The sequence below is a fragment of the Hibiscus syriacus genome, unplaced genomic scaffold (assembly GCF_006381635.1).
Source record: "Hibiscus syriacus cultivar Baekdansim isolate YM2019G1 unplaced genomic scaffold, ASM638163v2 tig00110863_pilon, whole genome shotgun sequence".
NCBI lineage: Eukaryota > Viridiplantae > Streptophyta > Magnoliopsida > Malvales > Malvaceae > Hibiscus > Hibiscus syriacus.
The window spans coordinates 436,050-454,996 of NW_024062892.1; the positions used below are offsets into that span (position 1 = coordinate 436,050).

The 18,947-nt window shown below is 36.1% G+C and overlaps 2 protein-coding genes across 2 annotated transcripts; both read left to right on the top strand.

Annotated features, from left to right (window-relative positions):
• Positions 1–1,769: 1,769 nt before the first annotated feature.
• On the top strand, positions 1,770–4,501 carry LOC120143749 (pectinesterase-like). The gene is made up of 3 exons (XM_039157984.1): positions 1,770–2,636; positions 2,728–2,888; positions 3,750–4,501. The coding sequence occupies exons 1-3, from the start codon at positions 1,810–1,812 to the stop codon at positions 4,442–4,444; spliced, it is 1,683 nt and encodes a 560-aa protein (XP_039013915.1). The 5' UTR covers positions 1,770–1,809; the 3' UTR covers positions 4,445–4,501.
• A 7,187-nt stretch (positions 4,502–11,688) lies between these two features.
• LOC120143751 (endoglucanase 17-like) lies at positions 11,689–14,280 on the top strand. Its single transcript, XM_039157985.1, has 8 exons — positions 11,689–11,973; positions 12,097–12,303; positions 12,410–12,610; positions 12,714–12,806; positions 12,905–13,066; positions 13,154–13,265; positions 13,350–13,513; positions 13,595–14,280. The coding sequence occupies exons 1-8, from the start codon at positions 11,734–11,736 to the stop codon at positions 13,925–13,927; spliced, it is 1,512 nt and encodes a 503-aa protein (XP_039013916.1). The 5' UTR covers positions 11,689–11,733; the 3' UTR covers positions 13,928–14,280.
• Positions 14,281–18,947: the final 4,667 nt, after the last annotated feature.

Genomic DNA, 18,947 nt, shown 5'->3' on the forward strand with positions numbered 1-18,947 from the left:
TTGAGTTGTTTATCTAAATGATGAGAAATATTTTTTAATAAGATAAACAATATACCTCATAACTAGTCTCGTCGTGCGGATTTTAAAGGAGATAAGAGCATTAAAACGTCGAAAACCTTTAGATTGATTTGTGTCGATTTAATCAAGTTTCGTGAAAAAACAATAAGAGAATAAAAACGACTAAAATTATAATATTTTGATACTAATCTTGTCACATATGCTAATCAGTGACGGTCTACGATTGTCTGACAAAAACAACCAAAGGAGTTTATATTTCTTTAACAAAAAAATAGAGGAAGAAACAACCACATCATTACATTGTTAATGAATTATGACCCAATGTCAAAAAAAATAATGTTGAAAGTTTAGTGCTAAAATTGAAATTTTTAAAGTTTAATGATAAAATTGATACGTAAAATAAAGTTTAGTGACTATCGAGACAATTTATCCTCTTAAATTTAAAGTAAACTATTTTGTTAGTAACTTAACTTTAGTCTACGTATCGATTTTATCAATGAACTTTAAACAATTTTAGTTTTAGCATTAAACTTTCGATGTTAATTTTTTTAGCATTGAGTCATTAAATCATTAATAGTTTAATTTTGTGACAGTTTGATGATGAAATAAAAGCCAAAAAATAATATATATTTTTAATTCTATCTCACTTGCTTCTTCATCAAAATTAGGGTTTTCACTCATGTTTTGCTTCTACCAAAAATGTCATTCTTCAACGTCTTTTGTGGTCATCCTAGACACCGATGAACACGTTTCATTGTCCTCTATCATTTTATCAGTTTATATTTTTCTCAAAACTCTTTAAAACTTATGAAATTAAACATAAAAAACATTATTTTAAGGAGTTTGCGTGTTTTCTCTTATTTGAAGGGTTTAAGATGTGAGAGAGTGATTTTGGGGGCTTTAAACGAGATTGAAAGAGTTGGGTTTAACTAAGAAAGGTGAGTTGATTTTTGTGTTTAGACTCGAGTTTAAGTTTGATTTTAAGCCCGACTTTTGATTGAGGAGAAAATGGGCTTGAGCCTAATTTTAGTCTTTCTGTAAATTTAATGTTCTGATATATTGGGTCGGCCCGGACGAAATTACATACTAACGATGGCATATTAAGGGAGAGATTTAGGGGTTGTTTGTTTACTTCAGAATGATTAAGCGCTGAATGATTCAAATGTTGAATGATTCATAGGATATGTATGAATTAGCTATGAATGTGACATGTTGTTTGATAATGGCTCTGAATCATTCAGAATGTACTTCTGTGTTGAATCATTCAGCACTGTTTTGCTGAATCAGTCAGCACTGAATCATTCAGATGTGAGAAACAAACACATTGAATGTTGAACGGTTCAGCATTCAACGCTGAATGGTTCCATTCAGAGCCAAACAAACAGCCCCTTAGTCAACTGATATAGGCGCAATATGCCATGAACATCGAGTTAATGCTCGACTAGTATGGTTCACAATTGCACATTTGCATATTCACAACAAAGGTTCACGTCAAGCTATGTGTTGTTTAAGTTTGATTAGCATTTTAACCAGCTAACTTCGGCATTAGATTAGGACTGTACGCCCAAAACAAAAACCTTTTTAAAAAGTTCCCTTTGAGGCAGACCCCGTGAGGTATACAAACATCAATCCACTCAACGGCAATCACCAAACTTATTTAATACTAGTAGTAGATAACTAGCAAATAGCAACTCGCCTTTGTGCATTTGTCTGTATCTGAGCTCTAATCCTTCCCCATCCTCTCGTCTCTATTTCCCTTCGATTTCCAACATCAGAAAACTAGCATCGAACATGTATAATCCTAGTGCAAGGTCCAAGACCTTGCTTCTTCTTTTACCCATTTCAGCACTTGTCTTGGTCTTCCTTTCGTCCGTAGCTCTTCCAACAAAGAGCCCCAATGCCACACAAATCCAGCATTTTCATGTCCACGATCACCTACAAATTGCTCACTCAGCATGTGAAGGAACCTTATACCCCGACCTTTGTGTCTCCACCATCTCCGCACTCCCAGATCTCACCTCCAAATCATTGCCGGAGCTCATCCAAGCAACTCTGAACCAAACGATGTACGAGGTCAGACTCTCCTCTTCAAACTGCACCAACATCGAAAAGAAGCTCAAACGTTACAACGCATTGGAAGAGGCAGCCATTAAAGATTGCCTTGAGCTCTTTGACGACACCCTGGAGGAGTTGAGAGTTGCCCTAGCTGATCTCGCCCCCGTGAAACTGGCAGCCTCCGAGAACTACCACGACTTGCAGACATTGCTAAGCGCGGCAATCACGAACCAGTACACGTGTCTTGATGGGTTCTCCGGCAGCAGGGGAAATGTTAGGAACATTATCAAAAAGGGTCTTCACAAGATCAGCCACCACGTCAGCAACTCTCTCGTCATGCTCAACAAAGTCCCTGGTGTCAACAAATCCAAATCGGAGGCTTTTCCTCAACACGGACGATTGAAAAACGGGTTCCCTTCATGGTTAACCCGGAGAGATCGGAGACTCGTACAGGCTTCAGTTAATGAAACCAAGTTCGACCTGGTAGTTGCAAGGGACGGCACTGGGAACTTCACGACGATTAGTGAGGCTGTTGCCGCTGCTCCAAATAACAGTGACACGAGGTTAGTTAGTTGACAAATTCATGCTACATATTGCCGTGAGATGTTAATTAGCTTGAGAACATTGATTAAGGCTGCTTATTTGTTGAGACAGGTTTGTGATACACATAAAAGCAGGGACTTATTTTGAAAATGTAGAAGTGGTAAGGAAAAAGAAAATGCTAATGTTTGTGGGAGATGGGATCGGGAAGACAGTGGTGAAGGCCAGTAGAAATGTGGTTGATGGTTCGACGACTTTCCGTTCTGCCACTGTTGGTGAGTTTGAAATTCTCAAATAACTTCCTAATTTACGACAAACTGTTAGTTCTAGCAAAATAATTTTGCGCTCAACTCACATGTGTAATAATCCATATTGGATGTATTCACCATGTACAGGAGTGTATCTCCATTGTTTCTTTTATCATTCGGAAACGAAAGTCTTGCTGATGTGTCCGCGCATGATCTTTTTGTTCCTTTTTCTGTAGATGATATTGATAGATCCTTGTGGGCAATTTCCAATAATTTGAATAAAGTTTAGGCATTGGGCATGCAATGATAAAAGCAACCCCATTGTTTCAACGATGGATCATATCATTCGAATTGATTTAATGGTTTTAATAATGAAAGAGATTATTGTTCTTCTTAAAAGTTCTGAATTCGAGTAGTTGTATATATATAGTGTGTATATATTACTTTTCATAAAAGTCCCAAATTTAAACAATTATTTATGCAAGATGTGTGTGCATTATAAAAGAGCTAAGAAAATATGAGATTACAGTTGTAGGGATGAAATTGTTTTATCCATTTTAATGTGTGTCGGTAGCATAAGATTAGAACAGGGCAGGCATGTCCAGATGCCCGTGCATCCAGGATTAACGAAAGCGCGTTACTTACCGAATTTGTCGGGTAGAAAGAATTTTGTCTTTTCCTTTTATTCAGAACACCGTCCATAATCCATCATTTCACCTCATTATTGCTAATCATCTTTATTAAGAAACAACTTTACAAGAAAAATTCAACACTCTGCACAGTTGCTCACATGCTTTGTGGGTCTTTTCGTTTATCTTCCTTATCATTAAGAAAGTTCTCTAACTAATTAAAGCAGAGTATTGTGTCTTTTTCTTTAATTTGTTTCAGCTGTGGTGGGGGACGGATTCATAGCCAAGGGGGTAACGTTCGAGAACTCTGCAGGGCCGAGCAAACATCAAGCAGTGGCATTAAGGAGCGGGTCAGACCTCTCGGCATTCTATAAATGCAGCTTCGTTGCCTACCAAGACACTCTTTACGTACATTCCCTCAGGCAATTCTATCGCGAATGTGACATATACGGGACCGTCGACTTCATATTCGGGAACGCAGCTGCTGTTTTCCAAAGCTGCAACTTATACGCTCGTAAACCGAATCCGAACCAAAAGAACATTTTCACCGCTCAAGGAAGAGAAGACCCTAACCAGAACACTGGGATTTCAATTTTGAACTGCAAGATCGCTGCTGCCGCGGATCTAATCCCCGTAAAATCGTCGTTCAAGACGTATTTGGGGCGTCCTTGGAAAGAGTATTCGAGGACAGTTATTGTACGTTCGTACATTGATGACTCGGTGGATCCTGGTGGATGGTTAGAATGGAATGAGACATTTGCTTTGAGTACCCTTTATTATGGGGAGTATTTGAACCGAGGGCCAGGATCGAATACGAGTGCAAGAGTAACTTGGCCTGGTTATAGGGTTATCAACAGTTCAACTGAGGTAATTCGGTTTACTGTTGAGCCATTTATACAAGGAAGTGAGTGGTTAAATTCTACTGCTATTCCATTCGCTCTTGGTTTGAGTTGAAAGTGCTCGAGTGCTAAATTTAGCTGTCTCTTTTTTTTTTTTTTAGTAATGATCTTGGCTTGATCAAGTTAGGCCACCCTGCATTTTGATGACTTGTCAAATTGCTTTTCTATTAAAATTAAAGTTTATTTGTAAAATAAGTGTCAAACTTTATTTTTATTGATTTTAGGTGTTTATTTATTTTCCATTAGAGTATGTAGCTAACGTTTTATTCGATAATTATTTTCAGGTAACTAATTAAAATAACTATTCCATTTATCTCATTAAACTTGTTCGCCGCTAGTTTTTTTTCATTTTTTTTTAAATCTAACTTAATTAATAATTAAATTTTATTATTGATAAAAATATGAAGAAATATATTTTAAAAATCTTAAATCAAATATTTTTTAAATATATATTTTATAAAGTTTAATTGTTTAAAATATTTAAAATAATCATAGTTAAAATTTAAAAATTTTGATTTTAAAAAAATCGATAATCAACAATTGATGGGAGGAAGTATTGTCATTTATTGACGAGTTCCTCAATTCCTGTAATTTTTTTTTACTAAGCTCACATTACAAGTGAAATTGAAGTGATTTGGGTGAGATCATGTCATTCTTAGAAGCTGATGCTAGGGGTATTCCTTTCCTAAGAGGATTTGCTGTAAACCAGAAACACCTTCTTTTACTTTTTCCCGTCTATAACAAAAAAAAAAAAATGAACTGATTTGGGACTATCTTTCTAAAGTTAGGGTTTTGATTTCACATATAGTTAGATAGGTTTGCACAATTCAAATGAAGCGTTAAAAATTTATGTATACTTTTTATAAGATGAAGCTAGAAAATACATCATCAAAATTTTAATATCTCAACCTCGTCATTTTAGCCAAAGTCTCGTTTAGGATGGGCATGGTACTCGAATCCGACAGATTTTGATCCGACCCATCTAATTGGGTTAGATTTTTTTAAATCGGATTTGGGTCGGGTCGGGTTTGGGTTTATGGTGAAAAATAATCGATCTGACCCGACCCGAGAAAAACATATAATTTTACCTTTATATTTGCGGATAATTGCAACAATGCCCCTCTATATATATTTTTGTTCAATTAAATCTTTATTTTTATTGAATAAAAATAATATTTTTAATAAATATATTATTTCGGGTCGGATCGGTTTGGATTCGGATTTTATCTCAAAAAATTAGGTCGGATTTGGATTTTATCTCAAAAAATCAAATTAGATTCGATTCGGATGGAAGATATATTTTTTTCGGATTGAATTGAGTTCGAGTGGAGAATGTATTATTTTTGGATACCCTACCCATGCACATCCCTAGTCTCGCCGACAAAGTATCATATGCAAAATTTAACTCTAAATTCACCTACAAGGCAAACACGGGTTAGAGTGAGGGAAGGTATCTCATTGGGTTAATAGGACCAGACCTTTTGGGCTGCTATCTTTCAGATAGAAGCGGCCTATTTAAATTAACTCAATTAATGCTCTTTAGCATGACAATACATCTTGGGCATTTCTTTTTCCCTTTATTAAATATCTTGGGCTCTCAGCCTTCAGACCGCTAGGACTGTGAGGTTATCAACTTGGGATGCCATATTTTTGGAAATGTTTTTTTCCCCGAAAACCAACTATTTATAAAGTAAATTTATGACCAACAATTAGTCTAGTTGTACGAGGTATTAGAATTTTTAAGTAAGATTAAAAATTTAAATTTTAATGTTTATGAATGGAATAAATTGAGTTGAGAGTATCGTCTTTATAATGAACATCTGTAAAATTCGATCTAAATTAATAGATTAATATATCGAATATCAGTGATTAATTAAAAAAAACTAAACTTATGATAGTAGAGGGAATTCGGACATGAAATCTTCAGATATCCCAACTTATGACAGTATTATCTTTTCTATGGATCTTCCACAAGAATGATGCGCCATTGGCAGTAGTCTTGAGTCTTGACTGGATGGTCCCCGAAAACACATAGGATGCCCAAACTGTAGAAATAGTGCGACCATTTTTCTGTAGCAAATATCGGAAATCGCGCGATGCAAAGAAAACAATGAAACCCGGGCACCCACTGATCACTCATATCCCCACAATAATCCAATGGTTCATAGACGGGAAACGGTAATGTGCGGCGTCTTAATACACGGTTAAAATAAAGTGTTATCAATTTTATTATTATTTTAAATAATAAATTCGGTAAAAAAGGATCGGAAACATATTATTTTGATCGATTTTAATTACCTATAAAAGTAAACTCGATAAAAAAAATTCAGTCAAAAAATAATGTTTTCGGTAAAGCGCTACCTAAAACATCATTTTTTGACTAAATTTTTTTATCGCGTTTACCTATTTAAGTAATTATAACCGGTCAAAATAATGATATTTTCGATCATTTTTTACCGATTTTATTATTTAAAATAATAACAAAATCGATAACGTCTTATTTTAACCTTATATTAAGACACCGCACTCCAGAATTGTCCTTCATAAACTTTACCCGCAGCTGCCAATATGCGTGCTTTTGTGTGTTTATGCACTATAAATATTGAGTGTTTATATTACAACTCAATCGAACATCAAATTCAATAAGACACTACAAAATTATTTGTTAAAACTTAGGGTAAATGATACAAATGATTTCTTATTATAAATGTTATTTTGTTGAGTCATTTAACTAATAAAAGTTATAAAATAATTTATCAATTATAAGACGTTATTTTGTTGAACTTTCAACTATTAAAAGTTACAAAATAGTTATTTGACTATTCATATATTTCAAACTTATTTTTTTACGATCAAACATCGATGATCGTCTGAGTTGGACATTAATATGTTGATTGAGATATGACAAAATAATATTTTAATGTTGTATATTCGCACCATCATTGCTTTCAAGCACTGACTCGATGACATAATGTAAACGGAAAATCGATTTATTAAATATAACTCATACGGTTATGGGATCATATTTTATCATATCTCAGTCAACCTATTAACGTTCAGCTTAGATGACCACAAATATTTTAACATAAAATGATGAGTTTAGAACATATGAATAGTTGGATGATCATTTTATAACTTTTAATACTCTAGGAACTCAATAAAATAACACCATATAGTAAAAAGATTATTTTACAAATTTTAATGGTTAGAGACTTAAAAATATAACACCCTATAATCGTAACTATTTGTATGTTTTACCCCAAAAACTATTGTATAGCTCGTTCATATAAAAGCTTTCACGTTCCAAAAGTTTTTTAAACCAATGAATATTGATTTTGTTGGTTTATACCCGTCTTGTAAATGTAAGTAAAACCGAAGATCCGTTGGATCGTCTCCAAATCCCAAATATCATAGCCATTGCCCTAATTATTTATAGTGTAATGAGGCAGATTTTGTGTCAACTTTTTCCGTCTCATTTGATGAGGAATGAGTAGTCTCTTCTTCGCTTTTCCAGAGAGGCACATCTATAGAAAGACAGGAAAATGGTGTTGCATGCTTTTGCATGTGGGTGGGAAAGGAGGATTTCAGAACACCACATGCCAATGTAACGCCAACAGTTTTATCAGGATTAGCATTTATATATTGAAGATATATAATTTTATGTAAATCAAAATATAATATATTAGTTAAAAATCTCTGAAGCATATGATTAAAAGTCTTCGGTTAACATATTTTCTTTTTCTTATATTATAAGTTCAATATTCATTAATAGTAAATCTTCTTCATCTCTCCTTACTTACGTATGAATTATTCAAACAAATATATAAATTTATATTATATTAGAGTTGTGAAATAATATTTTAAAATATATTAGCTATGAACAGTTTAGTTATGTTTCAATAATGAAAATGGGAGGTGTGATGGATGCTTTTTCATATTATTATTTATAATTGTTTTTTCTCTTTTCGACTTTTCATTCATTTGCATCAAATACATACTGACCATTGTGCTCAGCAACATGACATGGGTCCTCCTCTTCTGCAACCCCTTTTACATAATTCAGAAAATTAAGACCTACATATAAGTCTAGTCTCAATCCTGTTCTGATTGGCAGCAAATTAAGGGAGTTCCCCACCTAAATTATGCTGTATCGCATGTGGAATACACACACAAAAAAGAAAGTTCAATCACTAAAGTAGATCAAATCCCCTCCCACATGGAGAAACTCATTTTGGGATAGTATATGATATACAAGATTGACGCTTTATATAATTATAAAAGCTTAGCCTTCCATCATATTTGCTCATGATTTACATGACGCTCCAAAGAAAGATGAAATTAGAGCACTTTAACAAGATTGCATGACCCAGCATTTACAAATTTGTGAAATTATTTGAGGGTGGAGGTGACCCGAACTCCCATGTGCACTGGGGATGAGTACTTGAAGTTCTTCGGCCTTATCTTGAATTTTAGATTCAAGGGTATGATCACAGGGTACAGAATTTTCTTCTTTATGGGCCTCTATCCACCCTTTTGTGACTAACTCATTGAACTCAAAAGATCGCTTCGCCAGAGCATTTTTTAACCCACGCTTCCATTCACCATCTTTCTCCGACATAAGTGTTCAGTCTTGGACATCTGTTCCCATTTTTTTTCTTTTACGTGTATGGTTCAGTGTCTATGGATGTCGAATTTAACTAAAATTATATCTTACGATTGGTTGCATTGTTTTTATTTATTCGGTGATCGTCGAGTCTTATTGGTTTGAATATTTATTTTTGAATTTTGGCTAATATTTATTCTTTTGTGGAATAAGTGGAAGAGTGGAAATAAAAGGAGCCTGAAGTTAAATTTTGACATAATTTTTTCAATTTGGGCTTATATATAAATTTTATAACTTAATTTTCTGCGTAAAAAATTTCGTCAATTGTTTGGAGATAGCCTCTCGTTAAGTGAAGATCATCTAAAAAGTAACACTTCAATGATTGTTGTTCTTTTTTCTTTTCCCATTGTTTGGGTTTGGTTTTGTCATTCCTATCCAAGGAGCTTCCTTGGTCATCACTTTATTATTTTTCATCATCTTCCATTCTTCCTCATCGTTTTAGGACATGGAAGATTTAAATCTAATCAATTTTCTCTAACAAACTTGATCATTGACTCGATGATAGTTATAGTTTTGGAAAACTCATTAACATCTTTTCATTGTAAGCTCATAATTAGTCCAACGTTACAAACCGTCCATAAAAGTGAAGAAGGTGTCTTTGTCGCTCATATCCGAGACTTGTAGCATGAGCTCAATGAACTGACACACATACTTCATATTGACCTATTATGTTTAAGATGCATTAGCTTTGATCGAGCTTCATCTTTAACATATTATGAGAAAAATAATGTGATATATTCATCAAATTTATTGTAGTTTATTAGGCCTGTAAATGAACTGAACGTTCAGCGAACCGTGCGACGAAAAGTTCGTTTATATTCGTTTATTTATTAAATGAACGAATATGAACAAGATTTTGCGTTCGTTTAATTAAATGAACAAACATGAACTAAGGGATCGTTCGTTCATTTACGTTCGTGAACGTTTGATTATATGTTCGTTTATGTTCATTCATTTATGTTCGAACAAAGCGCAAGTTGAATAAGTTACGAAGATTATTGAAGTTGTTTGGATTTCAAGAAGATTGTTTTTTTGAACAAATTAACTTTAAGACTTTATTATGTTCATATAATTTATTTATGATTTATGTATGTTTTTGTTGTATTCGAACAAATTAACTCTAAAGTTGCAGGTTATATTAAAGAATTTTAAGTTGTTATTATTGTTGTTTACTTTTTTTTACATTCATTTGTTTGTTCGAATAAGTTTTTTTGTGTGTTTGTGTTGTTTGTTTATGTTCGTTCGTTCGTGTTCGTTTATTATTTTAATGAACGGACATGAACAAGCTATATTCCTTAATGAACGAACATGAACAAAAAAATTTGTTCGTTTATGTTCGTGTTCGTTTATTTATTAAATGAACGAACATAACATGAACATACCTCCGTTCGTGTTCGTTCGGTTCGTTTACAGGCTTCTAGTTTATAATTTTCAAATTGTTATATTTAACAAGTGAATCAATTACGAATCAATTAAAGTTTAATGCACTATTTAAACATTTTAAATTATAACAAAATGGATGGATATTTCATATCTCTTAAAAATATCACATCATATTTTAAACTAATATCATATCATTTAATTTAATTCATCTCGTGAAATTAATAATTTTCTATTAAGATATTACAAAAAAATATATTGAAAATATTGAAAATTTATACTCATTTTACAAGTAGAAAATCAAAATGCAATCTCCATGATACAAAAATGCCCTTACAACACTCTTGCTGTTGTTAAATTTTTTAAAATATATTCTTCTTGCAAATCTGATCCGGTGATGAAGAATGTGAAAGGATTTCCACCGTTTCTTCTGAAAACAATATTATTTTTTTCGCTCTCCATGGAACATCCTGTGTAGAGTAGCAGTTGTAGGTGTGGAAAAAGTGTTCCTGAGAGTACTTACATGTCATGACACTATTGGGAAAATTTCCAAGAACATTTTAACAAAACGTTAATTAATGTAATCAAAACACCCATGTGACCACTGGATTTTTCTGTTATCAATACCCCCATTCCTGCTTGCATGCCCGTATTTTTGGGCAAATGAACATTGAATTCAAAAGGGTATCTATGGCTCAATAAATTAATCCACAAAAACCTTGGGGGAATATCGAGTAGAATTTATGAGCATAGGTGTGAACGAGACGAGATATATTATAATATGTTTAAAATCGATTCGGTTAAAGTTTGATCAATACTTAAATTGAATAGATTTAATGTACTTAAAGTTCATATTTGATCTAGAGGTTAAGCTTCAATCGAACTGAGAATGTTTCGTGTTCGAGTCTAACTTTAATTTTTTATTGAGTTGAGATTTATAGTGATAAACTCATGAATTTTCAAATCAAATCAAACTCAATTTTAAAACTTTTAAATTAAATCAAACTTAATAATACATTCTACTAGATTTCCAACGTATTTATGAGACAATGCTAAGCACCTGATAGAGAATGTGGGTCTAATTATTGTTCTAACTGGTAACTTGTTAAAAAATAAATAAAGAGCAAAAAGAGTGAAGTGGTAAGTTGTAAGTTGTAGCCAGTAGCCAGTAGCCAGTAGCCAGTAGCCAAGCGGGAAGGTAAAGGGGCAGCAGCTTTTGCTATATAAACAACGAAGGGAAGTAATCTGCGCTGCGGCTTACAGCAGATTGGTTAGTTGGGGACTTGGGGCAGCCTGAAAATATGGGTCTCTCTCTTTCTCCTTTGGTTCTAATAGTTCTTGCTTGTTCCACTGGTTCTTTTCTTCAATGTAATGGCAACCCCTTTCGCCGCCACCACAGTCGCGTTGCCAAGCATAACTATAGAGATGCACTTTCCAAATCTATCATATTTTTCGAAGGCCAAAGGTCAGGGAAGCTTCCCTCTAACCAGAGGGTTACTTGGAGAAGAGACTCTGGCCTCTCAGATGGTGCTGCCATGCATGTAAATACGCAAAGCCATACTCTCATTTACTTTTAAATAGTCTGTTTCTTTGCATGTTTTATTGGTTTCATTTTCAGGTTGGGTTGTCGTGTGAAATTTTGAGTGTGAAATATGAAAATGCAGGTTGATTTGGTGGGAGGATACTATGATGCTGGAGATAATGTGAAGTTCGGGTTCCCAATGGCCTTCACCACCACCATGCTTTCCTGGAGTGTGCTTGAGTTTGGTGGGCTGATGAAAGGAGAGTTACAAAATGCAAAACAAGCCATCCGTTGGGCTACTGATTACTTGCTTAAAGCTACTGCACATCCAGACACCATTTATGTTCAGGTACACCAACTCTTCAAAATTTCTACTTTGTTTTGCAAACAATGTGGAAGGAAAATTTTAAAGCAGAAAACAGGGGATCTAATATTGGCTCTGGGTTTTTTTGTAGGTTGGTGATGCAAACAAGGACCATTCTTGCTGGGAAAGACCAGAAGATATGGACACTCCGAGAAGTGTTTTCAAAGTAGACAAAAACACTCCCGGTTCTGATGTAGCTGGGGAAACTGCTGCTGCTCTAGCAGCTGCCTCTTTGGTCTTCAGAAGAAGTGACCCCACTTACTCCAAGCTTTTGGCTAGGAGGGCTATCAGGGTAAAAAATATCATACATTCCTACAAAACATTTGTGAAATGATTCCTGCTCTGTTCTAAATTTCCTCAGGAAATTGAAAATTTTCGTTGTCCCTGAGTAACAGGTGTTTCAGTTTGCTGATAAGTACAGAGGCCCCTATAGCAATGGGTTGAAAAAGAATGTATGCCCGTTCTATTGCTCTTATTCTGGTTATCAGGTGCGTTAATGTTACTCAAGATTTGATGTTTTAAGTGTTGTTTGCTGGAGGTAATGTGAGTGTACGCCAACCTAAGTTATTTCTCTGCTTAATGCTAGGATGAATTGTTGTGGGGGGCTGCTTGGCTACACCGAGCCACCAAGAACCCTACCTACCTAAGCTACATTCAGGTAAATGGGCAGATACTTGGAGCTGCAGAGTTCGACAACACTTTCGGATGGGATAACAAACATGTCGGAGCAAGGATTCTTCTTTCCAAGGTTCTATTTCTTTCCTTTCTTGTCCTTTTCTTATCACGTTCCTCGTCATTAAAGTTAAATTGATTCGTGTGGTCCTTGAACTTTCAGGCATTCCTTGTCCAGAGACTGAAATCTCTCCATGATTACAAGGGACACGCAGATAATTTCATTTGCTCCATCATACCAGGAGCCCCATTCTCTTCATCTCAATACACTCCAGGTCCCTACTTCCCATATAGCTTTCTCGAATAGATGTAAAATGCCAATCTTTTTCTTCTTTAATGTTTTTTCTTGCTATAAAAAGGTGGGCTCTTGTTTAAGATGAGTGACAGCAACATGCAGTATGTTACCTCCACTTCATTCCTGCTTCTCACCTATGCCAAGTACTTAACATCAGCCCACCAGGTTGTTAACTGCGGTGGCATCAGGGTCACCCCGAAAAGGCTCCGAACCATTGCCAAGAAACAGGTCATTGTTGGTTCATTTTCTTTTTTGAGTTTATATTTTTTTGAACTTGTAACCGACTTTCATAAATATGTTAATTATCAGGTGGACTATCTGCTAGGGGACAACCCGTTAAAGATGTCCTACATGGTAGGATACGGTCCAAGGTACCCGCAAAGGATACACCATAGGGGCTCATCTTTGCCATCGGTTGCAAATCACCCAGCCAAGATCCAATGCTCCGCAGGCTTTAGTTTCATGAAGTCTCAATCTCCCAACCCCAACATTCTGGTAGGTGCAGTCATTGGTGGTCCAGACCAGCACGACAGGTTTCCAGACCAACGGTCTGATTATGAGCAATCAGAACCAGCAACATACATCAATGCACCCCTTGTAGGAGCGTTAGCTTACCTTGCTCACTCTTTTGGTCAGCTTTAAGGGACCCAATAGTCTCCACCACTACCCCTTTTCAGGGTTATCTGCAACTTTAACATATTTAGGTATCCGTAATGTTTTCTTTTTAATTAATTTAAAAAGTGTTAAAAAGTTATAGTAGTAGTCCTCCGGGAAGTGCACAAAGCGTCGAGGCAAATGGGGGTCCAAACCTTGAAGGCTGAAGCACAATTGTCAAGGATGAACGGGGTTGTGTTTGTTTTTATCTATAAACAGTTTTTAGCCTTTGGTATTAATGGCGTGCCAAGAACGGCGTTTATTTGTAACGGCAAAGCTCAAGCTATAAGAATTTTGGGCTCGAACAAGTAATAGTCCGTTTTGGGGATTTGCTTTTTCTCCTTTCCCATGCTTTCTTTATGTTCTTTTGGAGCTTGTAATTTGTCTTCTCTACTTGCACAACTGTTACACCTCTCTTGTACTAGATGTGTTTTAGTTGGGACCATTAATGTAATAGTGGATAATGTTGCATTGCATGCAGATATTGAATATTATACCGTTGTAGCTTTAATGGGAAAACGATATTTGACCGTTGAAAAAATGTTGTAGGGGGAAAAGTGATAGCCTGATAGGGATAAAAGCAAAAAATTGGTACGAACAAAGAGCTACACGTGATCGACATTGTTAATCAGTGGTATAGAAAAAGCTGGTCCTTTTCAGAGACTGTCAGAACTGAGCTAAGATTAGTCTACTGGACAAACCTTCCAAGTAGTTGGTAATTAGAGCTGGTTGGAGGAACCAAACCTAATTAGATAAAATGGCAGCATTTTCACATTATTCGAAGAGTATTATATTATGATAAAAATATATTAAATTAATGTTCTAACCATTGGTTATTTTTGTTTTCATTGTTTATTTAAGGATATTTTTGAGGTGATTTTCTCGATATATCACCGGTGATCGGTAATATTATCGATCTAACACCGATCAGATTATATTTTCTGATCTAACATCCTTAACAGTAAAGCGAGCCTTCTGCACCGCGTTATACGGTGAGCTGGCGCCACGTGAGTATAGCGCACCCCCTGCACCGCGCTATACGTCACGTATGGGTATAGCGCGGATCAGGTACCACACTATACCTTTACTACATAATTTTATATAGCGTGGGACAGGTACTGCGACATACATTTACTCCTGACATAATTTTATATAGCACGGGGCATGTACCGCATTTTGTATAACTTTCCTCGCTATAAATACCATTCTCCTCCGGTTAATTTCTCACATCTCTCCTCTCAACTTATAAATTAATACAACAATTCCATCAACGAGTCAATAATTCTGGCAATATTCTCATATTTTATTTAGAAGTTCGTGCGATTTTTCGTTATAAGGTAATTTTGTTATAATTTTTTATTATATTTATTGTTTATTATGATTATTTGAAAAAATAGTATACTAATTATTTTCAATTAATTTTTGTATTTGTAAAATTGGAAAGCGGGAGCATACGTCGAAATAGTTTTGCGGTGCAAGTAATAATATTAAATTATATTATTTAATTTATTTACGTTGATGTGTAAAAATTTTATTGTGTTATATGTTCGTTCATATATAATTTATTAAATCAGGTTTGTTTCATTTATTTATTTTTGCAGATATAATAGTGCCGCACTTTTAAACTCAAATAATGGCGCGACTTTTAGCTATTGTTTATTATGATGGTGAAATTCGAGAAGATGAAACCGGCGTTGTTTTCATATCAAATGAGCGTATTAAAATATCATTCAAGAGAAACATAACTCTTGAGGAGCTGATATCGAAGATTTCGAGGAAGATTCATGTTGGAAGTAGTAGAAGAGTGTCGTCGTTGCAGTATAGATTTCCAACATCATTGTTGCCATTAACTTATACAACGTTCGAACTTTCGAACAATGATGATGTTGAAATGATAGTTGAAGCTCAAAGTAATTATTCAGACGCCGCTATTGAGATGTATGTATATTTTGTTCAAGTGCGTGTTGTTCGGGGTCAATCATTAAGCTCCCACTATGGGCTGACTGAACAAGTTGATCAAGTTGACAGCCTGACGACAGTAATGTGTAATGATTTTAATGCCATAATAGGGAGACATTCATCCGCAACTCCTTACGATATGTACCGAGGTAGGTCGACAAACAATCCGTATGGCAACATCGCGTCTAGTTCAAGGGGAAGGCATTCATCTGCAAATCCCTTTGACCTTAATATGGAGATGCCATCGACGCAACCATCTGTGCAGTTTTCATTTGACGCGATGGCTTCAAGCTCTAGGGGGAGGCATTCGACTGCGAGCTTTTTCAATCTCAATGTCGATATGCCTTCCAGTTCAAGGGGAAGGCGTGCAAGTAGTGGGTTCTTCGACCTAAATGTGGAGAGCATGGAGGAACCATCATATCCACCAGAAGAACCGCTTCGTGAGCCTGGTGCGGATGGTGCTGAGACTGGACTATTTATTGACCCAGAATCACCGCAATTCAACTCCGATGATGATGAAGTTCCAGGAAATATGACACAAACTGACCCTCCTGCACACATGTATGAAGCTTATTATGGTGCAATGTACGGGCCAGAATTTGCGGATATGCTCATCTCAGTGACTATGGGTATTACTCATCAATAAATAATGGTGAGTTATCTTTAGGCATGGAGTTTTCAAGCAAAGAAGAAGCGATGATGGCTATCAAAAATTACAATATCCGTAATTCTGTTCAGTCCAGAGTAGACCGCTCCACGACCAAAAAATATGTATGCTACTGTGCCCAGCGTGAAAACGGATGCAATTGGATGGTTCGCGTATCGAAAAGGAAGAGGAAAAACAATAGATGGGAACTAACAGTATACAATGGTCCTCACACATGTTGCGTTGGAGGGGTCAACCAAGATCATCCCAACTTGGACTCTGAAGTGATATGCCAAGCCATCATGCCCATGGTCAAAGCAAGCTCTCATATAGCTGTTGCAATGTTGATTTCAGCTATACAATCGCAGTATGGGTACACTGTCTCCTATAAAAAAGCTTGGTTGACAAAACAAAATGCCATTGTCAAACTTCATGGCGAATGGGATGCATTTTACAACGAACTTCCAGGTTGGTTTAGGCTGGTGCGAACGTTGAATCCTGTGACAATTGTGGACTTCGAAACCTCCTATGCATACCATAATAATCGAGTTCTTCGCGATCGATGCCAATTCTACCAGGTTTTTTGGAGTTACCCAGAGTGCGTTAATGTTGTCAAATACTACAAGCCTGTGGTCCAGATCGACGGGACTTTCTTGTATGGAAAATACAAGCAAGTTTTATTATTGGCAGTTGTCCAAGATGGCAATCGCAACATTCTTCCAGTTTCTTTTGCTCTTGTCGAATGAGAAGATACAGCTTCTTGGGCTTTTTTCCTCCGAAATTTACGGGCACATGTTATCACGAGGGAAAACATATGTGTCATTTTAGATCGCTGAGCTGAGATCAAAGCAGCAATGGAGTCTTTGGGTCCAATGTGGCAACCACTCTTTGTCCAACATAGGTATTGTCTTCGACACATTGCCGCGAACTACCGTGGAAGGTACAAGAAGAATGATGAGCGTCAATTAATTGTGCGCATAGGTAAGTGAAACTTAGCAAGTTTGTTTTCTTTCGATCGTTTTAATTTTGCAAAGACAGCAAGTTAGTAAGTTATATATTTTTTGATCAGGTTACGAACTACTTCCTCGAACGTTTGAATCAATGTTTCAAGAGTTGCGGGAGAAGAACGAGGAAGGATATGATTACATCAGCCTCATCGATAAAGAAATGTGGACGAACGCATATGATGGTGGATATCGATATGGACACATGACAACCAACTTGGCAGAGGCAATCAATTCAACCTTAAAGGGTGCACGTCACCAGCAATCTGTATCTGTCTTGCCGCGTCTATCTAAGCTATGCAACTCGTCCATATTGCGAGATGCTTCCGAAATTGGTTGAAAACAACCAAACTGTCGAAGCACGCGATCAGTGGAGTGCCACTCGATGGTCGCATAACAATCAGAGGGACCATCGCCATCCAAATATCTAATGGACCCCTCAACTCAGGTGGGATCACCGCACTCACATCATCAGTAGAATATGACACCCATTCAAACTAAAACAAAAAATATATAATTTTTATCAAAATAATAATCTAATTATATAACTATAATCTAAAATCGATTTTTAAACATTAAAATTCATACCTGTGTGCCAGCTTTCTGATCGATTAAGCACCCTAATCTTTTCTAAATCATTAGGTAGCTCGTGATGATTTTTCTATCAGTAGACCACCTATTCAAGGGAAAAAATTTGTTATACGCTGTATAAAATTATTAATATACAAAATCAGTTTTATAATTACCTCAGAAGTAGTGGAAATATGAATGGGTTCTTCACAACGGGATATAAAAAGGGCAATCGATACCATGGTCAAGACTGCAGCAGCAGGAGACATCCGCCGATAGCATTACGCCTGTAGTCAGTGGCTCCACACATCTCTCTGAAGCAAAGCCAAAACTGCCGAGCCCCAACTGAATGATCCGGCGAGACGAAAGTCGCTAAGATGTCGCAACCACATGCAGTGAACTAGGTTGCGCGATTTATCCGGCATCAGCAACCCTCCTATCAGCTGCAGTATGCATGCCCGTGCATACATCTTAACCTCATCCTTAGATGCGTCTGCGCTCAACTCCCGAAAATTAGCATCTAAACAATTTAACGGTATCCTACCTCCGATAAAATTTTCTGGGACACGTCCTAGACTATCCCGACACAAAGCAGTCCAAGAACCGGAAGCTATCCCCGTTATCACATCCTCAAGTGTGATTGTGCACTCTCCGCACGGAAGATGGAATGTGTGGGTCTCCGGCCTCCACTGCTCTACTAGGCAGAAATCAGGCCTGACTCTATCTTACATTGACCCTGATATCTACCTATGTAACCGAATCCAACCTCTACTAAATACGGCAAGACACAGCTGTGTATCACTAACTTAAGATTCCCAATAAAAGGATC

What these genes read in the sequence shown, in the direction of transcription:
- LOC120143749 (XM_039157984.1), top strand. Translation starts at nt 1,810, where the DNA reads ATGTATAATCCTAGTGCAAGGTCCAAGACCTTGCTTCTTCTTTTACCC. An exon ending in CCAAATAACAGTGACACGAG is followed by an intron (nt 2,637 to 2,727) that starts GTTAGTTAGTTG and finishes TTGTTGAGACAG; the next exon opens with GTTTGTGATACACATAAAAG. An exon ending in TTTCCGTTCTGCCACTGTTG is followed by an intron (nt 2,889 to 3,749) that starts GTGAGTTTGAAA and finishes AATTTGTTTCAG; the next exon opens with CTGTGGTGGGGGACGGATTC.
- LOC120143751 (XM_039157985.1), top strand. Translation starts at nt 11,734, where the DNA reads ATGGGTCTCTCTCTTTCTCCTTTGGTTCTAATAGTTCTTGCTTGTTCC. An exon ending in CAGACACCATTTATGTTCAG is followed by an intron (nt 12,304 to 12,409) that starts GTACACCAACTC and finishes GTTTTTTTGTAG; the next exon opens with GTTGGTGATGCAAACAAGGA. An exon ending in TTCATCTCAATACACTCCAG is followed by an intron (nt 13,266 to 13,349) that starts GTCCCTACTTCC and finishes TGCTATAAAAAG; the next exon opens with GTGGGCTCTTGTTTAAGATG.